Consider the following 17,097-nt stretch of genomic DNA (forward strand, 5'->3'; position numbering starts at 1 on the left):
TATAGGTCAGACTATCAGCTGGTGTAAATCAGCATAGTTCCATTGAGGCCAGTTTACACCAGCTAAGAATCTGGCTCTTTGGATTCCTCAGTGAAGAGGAACTATTCAACAACTATAAACATCTTTCTGAGTGATCACGTAGGGACAGATTTTGACATTCTTACTCTGATGTAATAGCACCTTACTTCTTAAAGAGTGCTGTGGAGTAGATCTCCAGCAGAGAAGAGCTTATATTCACTTGTGAATCACCTTTTTGCTTTCCCAAGGCTAGTGGCTGGATTGGCCCCCAGCATAGTTTAAAACAGCATAAGAGCATTCTGCCCCAATTCCTCCTTGCCCTTAACTGTCCCATACCTGGAGGAAGGAGGAGTGAAAGAGTCAGCTCTTCACCACTGGCTAATCCTCGACCGTCCCTTTAAGGCAACTGTCTGGCTGATCTGATCGGTGCTACTGAGGAACTGGTGGATCTGGCTCACTGACTTCATTCATACACAGTGAGTAAGGTATATTCAACTTGAGCATCAGATTCAGACTTTGGCCCCACACATGGATATCCTTTAGAAGGCCCTTAGCTCCCCAACTCATGCAACGTAACAATTTGTTTAAACACTCTGGGCCTGATTTTCCAGAGCCTTTCCCCTGTGCCATCATTTACAAAGTGGATGTTACTTCCCCCATGTGCAAAGTGGATGTTACTACTACTGTCTGGATTTGATAGCGTTTCATATTCTCTTGGCACTGTTGAAAATGATCATTGTTAGTGCACAGACTGATACACTCTAGCTTCAGCCAATATATTAATTTGGCCAGAGAATCAAATTTTTTGCAAAATATAGCTGTGTTTACTCCACTCCACCTGAATGAATACTTGTGTGTCTGATATTTTAAGGGCTTTAGTTTTGTGGAAATATTTTGTCACAACAAATTATTTTTACAGGAGCATCCTTAATGAGCTGTGCACTTTCCAGACATTCAAAAAGAGACATAGCCTGAGAGCAGCGAAGGACAGAAAAATACAGACAGATCAGTAGGTGGAGGTTAAAGCAAAATGAAATTATAAATAGGAATTTTTATGCAAGTCAACTAAAGCCATAGTTGGGCTCTTGGGAAACTTAAGTATGATCAGGGTAGGGGCCTTGTGGATAAGTTCAGGGAGGTCTGTCTCCAAGCTATCATCTGGTGGGCCAAGATACCCTGACCAACAAAGAAAAGTGGGATTGGGGAGGAGAGTAGTTCTCTTTTCTCTATGGCAAGTCTACAGATTTCTGGGGAGGTAAGCCACAGCCTGCATCCAGCTGTCCCCAAGCTCAGTATCTTTTTCTTCAACATATCTCCACTGCTACAATGATCAGCACCCCCCACAACACACCTTTCAAGATCTGTGGGTCCTACACATGCCTAACATGTGATATACCACATCCAATGCACTAAATGCCCCAATAATAACTATGTGGGTGAAACCAGACAACCACTATGCTCTCAAATGAACTCACACAGGAAAATAATAAGACAAAAATAGCCTATCACCTGTGGGTGAACACTTTTCACAAAGCAGTCACTCTATATCTGCCCTATTAGTCCCCATGCTCCAAGAAAACCTGCACAACACTTTCAGAAGATGAGCTGAGAGCTCAAATTCATAAGTTTGCTAGACACTAAAAATCATGGTCTTAATAAAGACCGTGGATTTATGGCTTATTACAACAATCTGTAATCCACTAACCCTCTTTTTTGTCCTATGACTCCAAGGATGTTAAAGGCCACTTCACCTTGAATGGTCCCTTAGAATATGTGCTAACTTCTTATACTAAATTATCTGTTCCACCTTGTATTTAGCTGTGACACCCTAAGTTCCTTTTCCAAACCTGAAGAAGAGCTCTGTGTAGCTTAAAAGCATGTTTCTCTCACCAACAGAAGTTGGTCCAGTAAAAGATATTACCTCAATCACTTTGTCTATATTTTTCCCAGCATTGTTTGTATCTTCACCTGCCTTTTTCTGGAGCTGTTTTTTCCCTGGGTAACTGCTTCATTCTTCCAGAAGGTTGCCTCATCTTCCTTTCATCTTCTCAGAATGAGCTGGTTTGGTTTATGTAGGCCCAGCCGTCTCTGAAAGATTGTTTAACTGGACTCAGGTGCTTTTTTTTTCTTCCTCCCCTTCCCCTGCAAATGACAGTTCATTCTGTTGCAAGATCATACAACGCACAGGGGCAGACCAAATGGAAGAAGCTTGCAGGTCGTTTGACTGGAATCTATCCTAATGTTTATGGACAATAATTTCTCATCTTTTGGTATGGTAACTTGCAATGTCTTAGAATAAAGATAACTAGAATGAGTGAGAATAGGTTTCCTTTCTCAAAATGTTACTTGTGAGATGACTGGCAGTTGGGAAAAAAGCAGACTAACAACGTAATCTTTTGTACATTATATGATGTATTATGAGCTTTGAATGGAGTTTAGTTGGCAGGCAACAATGTAGACTTTGTCATTACTTAGAATTCAAGGCCCAAAGGCTTTTGAAACTAAAACCTAAATGCAAAGATTAAAGGAAGTGGGATTTTTCAGTCAGTGGTTCTAATGAGAGGCATACTCAAGCTTGTCTCTCAGATGTAACTTGTTGGGAGGGATGTGTGGTATTTGTGGATGAACGTGCTGGGGGGGGAGAGTTTTGCAGATTAGCTCTGAAGTTTTTCTTATCGAAAGGAGGGCTTCACATTACAACTTTCATCTTCGTTTGCCTTGTAATGTTGTAAAGTGCCCTCCCCAAATACTAATATTAAAGTCATGTGCACTCATGTCAAAGAGAACCACAAGTTTGACCTAGTAATACTCTAGTCTGTAGAAATCTTTGTCTTACGCAGTGTCCCGTAATCCCATGTGAGCTCTTGAGCTTTGCAAAGCTGCTTTGTTGTAGTTCTTAATGTGCTTGGCTACTCTCCCACATCATTAAAACTCTGCTTTTATACTTGAGTGATTACTTGTTCCAGCATCTGATGTTGGGGCAATGGAACAAAAACTGATGACAGAAATATGCTGCTTCATCAAAAGAAGACATTGTGGGTGTCCCAAGACACAGTACATCTCAGGAATTTCTTGTCTTTTTACTTAACAGTTAGGGAGAAATTCTGGAAATTCCCCAGGGAAGCAGAGAAGAGGAAAGGAGCAGAACTGTAGATGCTGAGTTGAGATCCCATGAGTCATTCTGCCTACATGGGTACTTGCAGGCAGAATGGCTTAGGAGTGCCAGGGTACTGCACTCAGCAACAGCAATGCTTCAGAAGAGGGTAGCATGTGATTCCCACTGCCCTGCACCTGCTGCAGCTTGCAGTGAAACACGTAGGTAGGAGGCTTGAATCTTGATTGCGCTCACAACCCAAATGATTGCACACCTTTGGAGCCATGGAGCTCCACCAGGTAAACCCGCTGTACCCCTCATGCCCATAGGCAGAGAGGGAATGTTAGAAGCAGTCAGATATGTCAGTGATGTCTTATATGTACCTATTTAAACCAGTGGTTTAAACCTCATGATTTGAGGACTTCAGTAGCTCCACGTGCTGCCCCCGCCCCGAGCACCAGCTCCGCACTCCCATTGCTTGGTTCCCAGCCAATGGGAACTGGGGGGCGGTGCCTGCGGGCGAAAGCTGTATGGAGCTGCTTGCACACCTCCACCTAGGAGTCGGACCTGCTGCTGGCTGTTGCAGTCCGTGGTGCCAGTACAGGTGGAAAGCCTGCCTCTGCAGCCCTGCTGCACCGTTGACTGGGAGCCACTGGAGGTAAGGCCCCAATCCCCTGCCCCAGCCCTGAGCACCCCCAAACCCGGAGCCCCCTCCTACACCCAAAACTCCTTATCCCCAACCTCACCCCAGAGCTGCAGCCCCAGTTCAGAGCCCTGACCCCCAGCCCCAGCCCAGAGCCCCTCCCACACCCCAAATCCCTCATCCCCATCCTCATCCAATGTGTCATGGGCATCAACAATTTTCTTCAGCTGGGTCACCAGAAAAAAAGTTTGAACACCACTGATTTAAACTCTTCATGGTAGCTCCCTGCACCCTTCTACTGCAACTCTAGCATACTAGAGATGGGCAGAGAAAGATAATTCCATTCCACAGAGGATTCTGATATTCTGAAATTTGGTTTTGTCCCAGTTTGGGAAAATAACCCCAAATCCTGGAATTTCTCCATGAAAGGCAATGGAACCTTGATGCTGGGTCAGTCCCTCATGGGACCCGGGAACCCTCAGAGCCTGAAAGTGTGGGCTTCCAAGGAATCATAGGCTGCCGAAGACTCAGGCAGACAAGCTAGAAGGAAAACCTGCCTGGCAGGCTGGTTTCTGCCATAACCCAGCCTGGGTTCCATAAGAACTTAATTGAAATTAAACTGTCCCCATGGAACTTTTTGATTTTTGACAAATCAGCAAATTCAAAATGAGAAAAATATTTAGCTGGTATATTTGCAACTGACTCTATTCATGACCACAATGCAGCCCTAAGGGAATATTTGAACCACTGACATTTTTCCTGTTACAAAACCCAAACCCCTACAGACGGTAATACCCAAGGAGGTAATACCTCAGAAATATGAAATGTATTCTTTTTGAGAAAACCATGATAGAAAGGGGCATCGAAACATTGCGGTGTATTTGGCCTCAGTCTATTGCAACTGAATGCTTTATAACACATCTGGTTTATTAAAGCAGTGAAGATGCATTTAACTGTAAGTAGACAAAGAAACAACGTTCCTCATCGTTCCAGGTTTAATGACCATTTTTAAGGTATTTTCGAAGACTATTATTGATACATCCTAAACAGTATTTTGGCTGAAGCTAAATTAAGTGGAAAAACAATATCCTCAAATTTACGCTCTGGGTTGATGGGGTCTGAATAATCAAATGTAATGTAATAGTGCTATGTGGTTGGTCTTCGTTTGTCTGGATTAGGATTATTGATAAAGCAACACACTTTTGTGAAAAAGCAGAAGGTTCTGAAGGATCCTAATGAAAAGAAAGGCGGCAATCTCTTGAGCACCTGCCTAAATCAGCAGCCGGTAATACTGTTAGCAGGATGGAAGCAGGGGGGGATGAAGATGTTTCTTCAAGGGCACATGTGGTACTTAGTATATTTGCAGGCCTTCATGTCCTCTTTCAGATCTCATTTGGCAATATCAGCAAGCAACAAAGAAAGGAACAAACTTATGTTCTGCTCTGCTACTCTAAATCATTCCACGATTAACATGCCAGGCCGGTTTTTGTATTATTTCTTTCCTTTGCACTCAGTCAGTCCTTGCTTTCCTATTTAATGATGTGTTGATTTAACACATCCCCTGTCACATCCTGGCATATATATGCAACAGTTCTAAATGCATAGTTACAACTATACCCAATAAGCATGCGCAGTTCCAGTTTTCAAAACATGTTTCCTCTGTTCTTTTTCTCCACTTAATTTTATACAAGGAAATGCCTTTGGCCCCAGTGTATACTCCATCCAACCAGAAACACCAATCTTCTGATTAACTTCAGGAATCTCCTTTGTCTCTTTTAGGAATGTAACATTGCCATGTGATGCCACATTGATTAGGTTAAAGATAGGCATGAATCATGAAGTTCAGATCCTAATCCAGATCCAAACATCTCCCAAAGTTAAATGTTGTTCAAATGCAGGGTTTAGTTTGGGGCCGATCTCTGTTAGTTAAATGTATTACAGGATAATCTCATTTATTGCAAATCCACCTCTGGAAACGTTTCATTTCACCCAACCACGTTAATAAACTGTTCACACTAGTTCCCTTTTTGTCACAGTGAAGATGGCTGCATTCCAGAGAGAATGTCACTGTCTGAAGACAAAGATCCTTTCCAGAATCTCATTTGAATCTTAGAATAAACATAGGTTTAGTTTCACATTACTGCTAATTGTAACACAATGTTTCCCTTTCTATCCAAATATATATGAGCAAAAGAAAGAAAAACATGTTTCCTCAGGCCTCTCTTTCAATTATTTGATTGGTTTTCTACTTCATTAGGTCAGATAATTTTGTTTTGCCTCTAATGACACACCACACATATACTTCCATTACAGGAAGCTTCAGCTGTAAGATATATTAATGGTTCTATGGCTTTGTAGCATGCTGTTAGGCTCTTTTTTTGTTGCTTTTGACCCAACCATGCTTCAAAGACGTTATTGTTCTTGACACAAATCCACAAAGGGACTTAGGGGCTGTAATGCTCAGCATTGCAGCATCAAGCTTTTAAATGCTTAGCCACCCAGTGGACTCCATGAACCCTGGATGAGGCATGGGGAAAGAGAATTGTCTAAGAATGGGATCCACCAAAGCCAGCACTTCAGATGGGGAGCAACCTAACACAGCCAATAGCAAATGCTGAGGAGAGGGATGTGTCCTCCTAAACCCGATCCCCATGCCTAAGAAATTAGGTACCTAAGTTTGAGCTGGAGGGAAGTGCCTATTTTCTCTTGAGATCCAGAGCCGTGGACCTCTCCTGAAGTCTGGTGCCTAAGCTGTGTCTTGTAAGAACAGCAGAGACAATACTTAACTCCATACAAACTAGCTGGTTGAGGGGGCGAAGGGGCAGCGGAGGGGGGGGGGCTCCCTTATAACCTTTATTCCAAAAGTAAGGCCACTCACCTGGGAAGCTGGCACCCCAATTCAATTCCCCCCTCTGCCTGATGAGGAGAAAGGATTTCAGTTTGGGTTTCCTACCTCCCCAGTGAGTGCCCTAGCCACAGGACTAATGAGTCAGTCTCAGTCTCTCTCTTGCTCAGTGCATGTTTATTTATTAATGGAACAGCTTCAACAGGAGTTGAATATCCCATAGTTCCACCTCGGAATATCCCATAGTTCCAAGTCCTGGATGAGTGCCTTAACCATTGGGTTAAAGGCTATAAGAGAGTCCTACTCTATCACCCGCCCCCCCCCACCAGCACATTTTGTCTGAAGTTAGGCATGCTCTGAGAACGCCTATTGGGTGAGGCCCCACAGGTGAGATAGGCAGGGCAACATCTAGTATACCTACTTTGAGGATCTGCTGGGGCTTAGGCCTCACGCACCAGAACAAAGGCAGCAGTGCATATACCCAGAGGCAGAAACCCTAAGCACCTCAAGAACTTTAACAGCAGAAATGTAGTCAACTCCAGGGTTAGGTGGCACCCTACAGGGCTTTTGAGGATCATGGTGGATTTGGGCCTTTGTCTTCTTGTTTTTGTAATCCGAGGCTTGGGGACCTCAGTGCAACGTTTAGCTGCATTTTTCTTAACATCAGCCCCTGGGTGCAGGCTAATGGTTTCATAACTTTGCAGTTCTGTAAATGATTCCCAAGGATCTCAGAGCACTTCACAGGCATTAATGAATGAAGACTCAGACCTATGACGTAGTAAGCATTGTCCCCATTTTACGTAGGCAGAAACAGGGCACAGACAATTTGAATGACTTATCCAGGGTCAAGCAGAAAGTCAGTGGCAGAGCCGGGAATGAAACCCGCATTTCCTGACTTCCAGTTTAGACTGTGAGTCCCCTCTCATAGGGAACATCAAGGGTGGTATATGGTTAGCATTTCCACATATGCAGTATTAATATGGCTTGGGGGGAATTGATCAGCATTCACATCGCACTCCCCATTGGTACCTAGCCCAGACCAGGGAAGCTAATGATCCAACCAGCAGACCAAATTCAGTGATGAATCGTGGTCACATTTTACTTAAGGCACACTTAGAAATACCACCAATGACATGGTCAAAGAGTTTATTAACAGTGAAATGTAAATAAAGTCTGATGCTAGTTTTGATGTGTATGCATAAGAAAGCTAGTACAAGAAAGGATATACAGGCTTGGATAAACTATGTCAGCTAACATCCTTTATGCCACAAGCATAAAGGCACCTGCCACAAAAATCTCAACACCATAGGTAGTGGCTATGTGGCACATGTAACGTGTGATCTGATGTGTCTGTATCTCATGATTTGTATAGCAGTGGCAAAAGCAGAGAGCAAATATACATACACTAGCTTGCTCCTAATGTCTTATGAAGAAATGAACATGCTGAAGGATCTAAAATTAAAACAAATCCATCCACATTGTCCTTGCAAATAGATCTTTGATAGGAAGAGTACTTGGAAATGTTTTTTCTTTTCCATTTCCTGAAATCAGATGAAAATTCTGTACTGCATATGTTGAGTTTAGTGGGAGAAAAAGCAGTTTATCATTTCTAACAAAAAGATTTTGCTGAGGATAAAGACACTTGTAAAATTGTAATCAGCTACAAAAACTGATAGTTTGCAAATCAAGAGACCACTGGGTGTAGAGAATAATTTTCCTTTGTTTCTATGCTCTGAAAAACATCAGCATAACTCACAATAATGTGTTCCTTGAATACAGTTTCCATAGGTAGTTGGCTCTTCAGCTCAATTATGAGGATCCTCTAGGAGAATTTACCAGCAGTGGAGACATGTTTTGAACAATGCAATGTTTTGTTGTGTGGCATTTAACTGAAAAGAGAGAGGGCTGCAGATCCTTTTCATTTGCGAACTGAAAGAATTAAAACATATGAGGAATGATTAATCCATTCATTAAAATAATCTCTAAAGCACATATATACTGTAGCAGCAATGTATTGCTTTGGGGCTTGATTTGGTCATCCTTATTCATAGCGACTTGCATCTTATTACTGTGAGCTCTTCTACAGAAATGAATGGGTCTACTCACAACGTAAGACGGCATGAGTAAGGATGGCAGAATCAGGCCCTTTGCAGACAAGTCTATTTAGCGAATCTCTCTATTGCATGAGTCCTGTTCCTTTACAACTTTGTTTAATATAATGGCATTTTTATGTTGCCTTTTGCTGTAGACATACTATCATTTTGGAGATATATATTCACAAAGGGAAATGGCAAACTATAGTCCATATATTCCAAAGTCTTACGCTGATATCTTTGCCAGTTTAAGAACAAATGTGCTTACCTGGACAGTACTAATTTGTAGCAAGGACAATAGAAGTGCAGTCTGTAGTTTACCGGTTATCATAAACCAGTTGCACATAATGACTTGCCTGTATAATGAATTAGGATGAGAAACGAGAAAGGCAATAAATGTTAAAATGGGGCCAGAGGAAGCAAGGTGTGGGGAAAAAGCAGGAGTAGATGCTCTCTATTTTGAAGGTGAGAGAGTAATGTGATTCCCTTATTAACCATTCTGAGAAAGATGTGCAGCAGGCCATAATTTCAAATTAAGCCAGTTTTAGTGTAGTACATTGATTCAGTGCCTAGGATACCTAGTGGCTACATTTGGCAGTGTAAATTTGTTCTAGTCTCTGGTTGCTAATAAAGTACGTGAATGCCTTTAATCCAAGTAAGCAACGTGAAGAAATAGGAAGATCCAAGTAACCTCTGCTTTGTTCATTAGTACCTTGTTCATAGAGGGCTTGAACATGTACCCTTGAAGTCAGTGAGAGTTTTGTCATTAACTTAAATGGGAATTGGATAAATCCCCGAATGATGTAGTACAATAGAGTACAATAACACCTAATCAATCTACACAGCTTTTGTGAGTGGTAACTAGGTAATATTCAGAAAGTGCTATGAATGTGTTAAAGAATGATTGCTTGAGACAGCACCACTAGATTTAGGGTAAGATTTTCACATGCACCTCAGTGACTTAGGAGTTTAAGTCCCATTTTCAAAAGTGAATTAGGCCCAGATTTTTAAAGGTATCTCAGTGTTTCTTTGCTCAGCATTGCAACACTTAACTGACTTGGGAGCGAAAGTCTTGTTTTCAGAAGTGAGGTACTTAAGAGCCTAAATCCCGTTAACTTTCAGTGAAACTCAGGCTTCTAAAGGGCAGATTTTCAAAGGCATTTAGGCACCTGACAAAGAAGATTGGTGCCTAGTGGGCTTTTCAAAATGCTTGTGTGCCAGTTGACAGGTGTCTAACTTGCTTAGGTGCTTTTGAAAGTCCGACAAGGCAACTATCTGCATGGAGGCTAAATACCTTAGCAAATCTAGCCCTTAGGAATCAAAACAAACCTCATTGACTGTCATGGGACTTAGGCTCCTTAGATGCTTTTGAAAATGGTATTTAAGCTCCTAAATCACTTTGGCTCTTTCGAAAATGTTACCCTTTGTGTGTCTCCATGAAACAAACACTGCACTCCAGGTCTTCATAAAAGTTCAGTGAGGTGATTATGTATTTCACAGGTGGGAACACTGAATCAGAGAACTTTAAAGGGTTTGTTGAAAGCTACATGGGGAATTGATATCAAGACTGGGGTTGCTGCTCAGGAGTTTCTGGCTTGCAGCCTACTGATGAGACCAGTAAGTCTCAGCTTTGTTAAGTAGTGTGCCTTCATCTAACCCTAAGGCTTTGCAGTAAACAAAAGAAATCCAGCAATTGCCATGCCAAAATAAAATCTGAAATCATCAGACATGCTTGGAGATCCCTATCACAACAGTGTCCTTTGAGCAGTCAAAAGTTAAAAGGCCGTTTGAGCAGGAAATGGGCTGAAAAAACCCAGGATAATTTATATTAGAAAATATGTATCTTTCCTATCCTATGGCTTGATCCTACACCCACGGAAGTCAATGGGAGCTTTGCCATTGATTTTAATAGGAGGAGGATTAAGTCAAATGCCAATAAATCCATTTGTTTAGGAACTGCACCCTTCTAATGTTAATTGACTAAAACTAAGCTCGCTTTTTATAGTAGCCTCTACACACAGCTCTCTTGAAATATGAAATCTAAACAATTTTATACCTCTAGACAGACTATGATTAGTAGACTTGGCAGGGTCAGAAACTAAGCTTGTCAGTCTGGTTAAAAGTACTTGTGGTTTGTGTTACTTATTGCCATGGATGACAGGGCACTAATGGTGCACTGTGCTTTTTTTATGAATAGGAAATAAAATGAATCTAAATACCCAATGCATAGGTAGACTCTAAAAACATTCCTTTGTTGTAAATTCTGGAGTGGTTTTTTTTCTTCATTGCCTCTAGTCACTTGAACAGTCTTTTTCAAATCCATAAAATCAGACTTGAAGCCTTGCTTTCATGTCTGACTCCATTGAAAAGATTACTCAGAGGTGATAACTCAATACCCATTTTAGGTACCTAGTAGGCAAGGGAAAGAGAATGGAATCTTCTCTCACTAGTTATGCTCATCAAAAAGAAGCTTTAAGGAGCGTGTTGTTGAACTTAATTACTAGAACTGCCCCAAGACAGATATCAAGCACCCTAACAAGCCATAGATAAGGTTCATTTGGTGGTGTTTCCTTCTATACCAGCTGTTAGATGAAGGTACTTTTATCATCCTGGGGCCTATGCATCCTACAGAATTGCGAGTCTTTAAACTGTTACTTCATTGACTCCCAAAATTTCCTATCTGAAAAACTAAATAATTAAAAACTTAAAAACACTTATGAAATTATTTTAAAATATTTAAACATACCAGAGTAGATAGTGAAGGAATGGTTAATGGGTAATACTAAGGTTTGTTGAATTGAGCAATGATCGCAACATGACTCAAAATCAATTAACTTGTTTGAAATTGTAATATAATTAGTAGTTCTTCCAATCAGTACACAAATGCTTCCTGCAAGAGACTGTCAATTTTTTGATACCTTCCAACTTAATCAATAATTTATAAATAGCCTACTTGCTCAGAATCTTATGTAGTAAATATTTAAGCAATTTTATTTTAATTCATTCTTAATAATTAAAAATATTGAATAGTTGTGTGCCTTTTGTTGAATAAGTGCAGGCAGAGAATCCAGTTCTGCTCCCACCAATTTCAGGGCAATGTTTCCAGTTTATGTTAGAGAGCAAGATCGTTAGGTCCTGAGCCAGCAAAGCATTTCAGCACATACTTAACTTTAAGCACATGAGTAATCCCCTTAGGTCCCAATGCGACTCTCATTGAAGCTGATGGGAGTCTTTCCAATAACTTCAGTCAGAATTGGTTTAAGGCCTTAGTGAACAAAAAAATCAAAGGTGATTTGACTACAAAATCAGATTCAAGAATAACCTCTTGAAGTTAATTTTGGAGCATTTTTGTTTTGATTCAGTCAACAGAATACAGTAATGATTTTTCTACACTGCAATCTTAACTGTTGTTTACAATGGAAAAGAGAATGTTGTTTACTTCACAATCCTTTGGATCAGGCTTTTTCTACAACAGAGATCAAAGTCAGTGGATTACAAAGCACAAAGAGAAATGACAATTGACAGGTTAGTTTAAAATCACCAATTCCTTATTTCCACAGTGCCACCAGTGATTCGTGTATATCCCGAAACTCAGGCACAGGAACCTGGCGTATCCGCAAGTCTCAAATGTCACGCAGAAGGCATTCCTAATCCCAGAATTACCTGGCTAAAAAATGGCATTGATATCATGCCAAAATTATCCAAACAACTAACACTCCTAGGTAAGGACAGAATTCTGGCTAACTTATGTACTGTTAAAAAAAAAAAAGGGAATTAAGTGGTTTATGTTGTACCTAAAAATAGATGTTCTTTTTCTTTTGCTGTCACAAAAGTATGAAAATTATGTTCCATGACCTCTGTTCTTTTTTTCTATCTCTTTCTCCAGTGACTTTTCCATAAAGTACAATGTTGCTTGGTTTAAACAATAACAGCATTCTCTTAAAACACAGTGTACCCGATTCTCCACTACTTCGCTCATGGTTTAAATCAGGGACAATCAGAAAGGCAATATATTACATTCACTATGTACAGGTGTAAATGACTACACAAGATGCAAGTCTATTGAGAATCAGGCTCAGACTCATGTATCTCCCTTTTCAGATTAACATCTGCAAATGAAATTATTTCTCATTGCTAATTTTAGACCCCCATTTTCAAAAGCTAACAACGAGCAGGATCATGTGTAAATTGTACTTGCAATAGAAATATAACGAAACGAGACCTCACCTAACACACGGTTAAAAGGGTATTTTAAATGATAGTGCATTATAGGAGAACTACACAATAGGTGGGATTGTGTAGAAAACATTCACACCCTCTGCTAAAATGGTGAAAAATCAGCTTTTCATTGGTTTGATGAAAAAAATGTGTAGTATTTGTATGATTTTGTGCACCAAAAAAAAGGGTGAATTTTACAAATTTTTACTCGAGGCAAATAAGTGAGATGTTGCATTCTGTTTGGGTGTGGAATTTCACTTTATTTCTTTGTGGTAAGTCTGTATTTGACACTAGGAAAAGAAAACACTTCCATCTTCTAGCAATCCACAAACTCCTCAAAATCTCAGTTTAAACATGGAAAATATTCACAGGTAAAAACTTGTCACTTTGCAAGCCTGTAATGACAAGCCTCTTTAGGAAGCTAGGGCATTTGAACAGCTGTGTTATCACAGTGAGGAACAGTTTATGGATGTCTTCGTTGCAGCAAATGGAAGTGAACTTCATATCAGTAGTGTTCGATATGAAGACACCGGTGCCTATACATGCATTGCTAAAAATGAAGTGGGAGTGGATGAGGACATATCGTCTCTCTTCATCGAAGATTCAGCCAGGAAGACTCGTAAGCTTAATTTTTCCTTTATCTTTTTAGGAACCCACTGTTTATTTTTGTTCTAATGCTATGTGGTTTATCTGAAGTTACCATTTCCCCTCTTTAGTTTTAATCAGTGTGTACCTGAACACATTCAATGGAAATGTTGCCTTAGTAAGGATTTACAGGAAGAGGCCTAACCTGAATGTAATCTGCTTTGTGTTCTTTAGTCCACTAAAATAAGCATCACATATTTGCAATTACAACTTGGTCCTGGAATCAGTCCACACAATCTGTGGAACTCCCATTGAAGCTAGGGTGAATTCTGCCCACATAGTGATTGCAGAATCAGGCTCTATTTTGAGAAGATATCACATGAGGTATGATAGACGACTTACTGTATCACATCGTTGAGGGTCTTTTGTGTGTTAGGGTTGTGTTGAGATATAAGCATAGATAGCTTTACTAAAGTAACACATTGCTAATATTTTTGGCTGTAAAAGACTACAACCCAGAGATTTCTTCTAACGATTGCCTGATTTTAAAAATGAAATTTCATTGTTCTGTTTGTACAGACTTTTCCTTTTTCAAGACAATTAATACTCAAAATAGACAAATATTGGATGCCTAGAATAGTGATCTGTGAAACTGTTTTAACTTTAGGGGATGTCATCAGTTCAGATTGCTTGAATTTTTTCGTGTTCCTGTATCACATTGAAAAGAAGCAAAATGGGTTTTAAAATATTAAGATTATTTTCCATAACAAAGACAAATATTTTGCCATCCAAATCTTAGCCACTGTCTTCAGTTAGAGTGCAGCAGTGTTATATTAGCACTACCCAACATGAAATTGCAATATCGGAAGAGCTGATTGGTTGCCACTTTGGAGTAATTCTCCAGAGTGCTTCTGCAAATGATGCTTCTAAAGGTTCTGCAGATTGTACAGGTGTGGGCTGCTTAGGTCACCTCCCAAAAATACACCACATTCTGAATTAGATGTTAACGATACACACACTCATGGCAATACTTGGTTCATTTAGTAGAATTGTGTATTCTTGCAAATATCAGTCACTTTCACTTGAACCTTTGGGCAAGGAAAATTATATCCTGGTGAGAAATAATTTGAAATATTACAAACTGAAATTCAATTAATATACCTAAGGATGTTGTTTGAATCCTAACTGTTGTTGCATAACATTTCCAGGGGGAATACTGGAAAGCATTTTGTTGGTATAACTATCTCTTCTAGGCTTCAGAAAGATGTTATACTTGCTTAATGAAAATGTACAGGAAATCACTGTCTGTACCATACCTACAATTACATTCAGGAGACCATTTTGTACATCAAGGCTTGATCCTACAGTCTTGGTGCAGGCAAAACTCACATTCATTGTAATGGGAATTTTACCAGTGCAAGGACTGCAGGACTCTCGCACAAGGAGAAGTTTGACTTTGAAAATGTCTATTTTTCCTGATGTTTTATTCAAATTAAATACTTTGCCTGGATGAATGCTATGAAGTTTTCACAAATTAAAGAGTTCACTTAAAATCAGAGTATTAATTCAGTTAACTGCTACAATGAAAATTTTGACATTGTATGTTTTTTTTCTTTTCTTAATTATTTTCTGGCTTTCCCAATTTTCTGATGCTGCAGTTGCAAACATACTGTGGCGAGAGGAAGGTACTGCAGTAAAGTTGTTTTGTTGTAGTGATAATGTGCTTGTCTGCTTCAATAATTCCATAATGGGCCATTCTCCACTGACTTGCCACTAACTTTATCGGCTCTCACGGTTGTCTGATTAAGCTTCATATAATATATGTCACTTTCGTGATCTAAATCCTGGACATAATCCCTTTGATTTTTTTTCCCTATAAAATAATAGGTGATCATGATACATTTGAAATTCTTGATTTGGCAGAAACAATCACTAATGCAATTTAATGTCAGATTCTTAGCAAATATCAGTAGCTTAACAGAATTTCCAGAACAACTATGATCTCAATTTATTGCAAATGAACAAATGTAAGATATAAATTCAGTATGTTCCATTTTTAAACATGTGGTTCATGCTGTTCTAGGCCTGTTCTTTACTAGTACAGTATGTACAACTGTTTATGTAAACCACACACACCCACTGCTTGTGTTCATATGTGTTGGGTGAAACCATAGTTATTGCTCCCTCCAATCCTTTAAAGATATGCGGGGCACAGGATGCCTCATTTCTTCTTGTTTTAATTGGCAATTAAGAACTCTAATCTGATCAGATTTATAGTGTGTCCTGCACAAGGTCAAAATTTCTGTAACTTGAAGGCTAAATTAGAGGAAAAAAGCATCCTAAGTAGCTAATGGACTCAAACTCCTTTAGGAGACACTTGTGGCCAATATTTGATTTGATTTTGTGTGTGCATGTACTGTAGTTATGTGCAAAAATGGGTATTAATATATCTACATACTGATTTGCATATGCTATGGTAGTAAATGAATATGCAAAAGTATCTAAACAGTTGTGCCCCAACTGGATATTTTACAGTTTATCCACTTGCATACGTAGTTATGGCAACTGCATGCACAAATGTGGACATTTGGCTCTGGGCACTTTTTGGATCTTGCATGGATCTTGCATATGTGCACTGGAAAAATTGGCCCCGGACTATAAAACACCTGCTAAAAAGATGTGAATGGTGTTTTTTTTTTTTAAAGTTCAGTCATAAGCTGGCATTGGATTGGGTGCAGGCTTAATTTGTGTAGCTTCCACACAAGGAAGCCTAGATCATACTAGGCTACTAGCATTATGGATCGAGACTTCACCAGTGAATACATTGTACTTGAGCAATTTCCTTAATGTATCTGGCACAAGCATCCTTTCCTTCTGCCATCAGGTAAAGCATATATTTCCATCCTACCAGCTGAGAGTATGAGGACCACTTCACACCCGGTCCTCTACATATGCAAAGAGAGGATCTTACTGCTTCACTTGGCTTAGGGCTTTTTGTTTTGCTTTGGCTTTGCCCTCAGGATTTTAGAGGCATAAGGAGAGTGACAGTTTTCAGTGACCTCTAGTTCTTCATCTTGCATATGAACACCCAGAGAGTATCCACTGTCCCATTCTCTCCAGTAGTGCTGATGGCATATGTGTAAAAGCATTAGGTTTTGGGTCATTAGAAGTGGCAGGATCACTAACTTGAGCAGATTGTCCTGAGACAGTTGTTCCCTATTCCCAACTCAGCACCAGCTACTGTGTAATACACAATGATGGAGATTGTTTCTCCACTGCTGAGCTTCATGTAAATTGCACTGTGGGCATTTAGATTTGCTCTATTCGAGTGTATAGTTTGCTCAGATCTGAAATTGCTGTTGAATTAAATCAGTCAAGCGTCACCTATGTAATGGTGCATGGTTGTTTATATACTGTGTATCCCATGTTCTACCTTAAAGATCCTCAAGGGGAGGGGGTGAGATAACTTTACATAGAATAAGCAGACAGAAAAGTGTAAAAATAAAGGAATTAAAGGAATACGTAAAGTTGAATAATAGTTCTACTAAATACAGTGTAGTTACTGTAAACTGATCAGAATCAAACCTGCACATTTCTAAAT

At 39.8% G+C, this 17,097-nt stretch overlaps 1 protein-coding gene across 1 annotated transcript in view; it reads left to right on the forward strand.

The window, feature by feature from the left end:
• The window catches only part of FSTL4 (follistatin like 4), a 470,937-nt gene that overhangs the window by 432,153 nt on the left and 21,687 nt on the right, over positions 1-17,097 (forward strand). The window contains exons 8-10 of the mRNA XM_077824942.1: positions 12,254-12,415; positions 13,396-13,530; positions 15,155-15,181. Coding sequence (XP_077681068.1) covers positions 12,254-12,415; positions 13,396-13,530; positions 15,155-15,181 — 324 coding nt within the window. The remainder of the gene's footprint in view (positions 1-12,253; positions 12,416-13,395; positions 13,531-15,154; positions 15,182-17,097) is intronic.

Source organism: Eretmochelys imbricata, chromosome 8 (assembly GCF_965152235.1).
Source record: "Eretmochelys imbricata isolate rEreImb1 chromosome 8, rEreImb1.hap1, whole genome shotgun sequence".
Taxonomy (NCBI): Eukaryota; Metazoa; Chordata; order Testudines; family Cheloniidae; genus Eretmochelys; species Eretmochelys imbricata.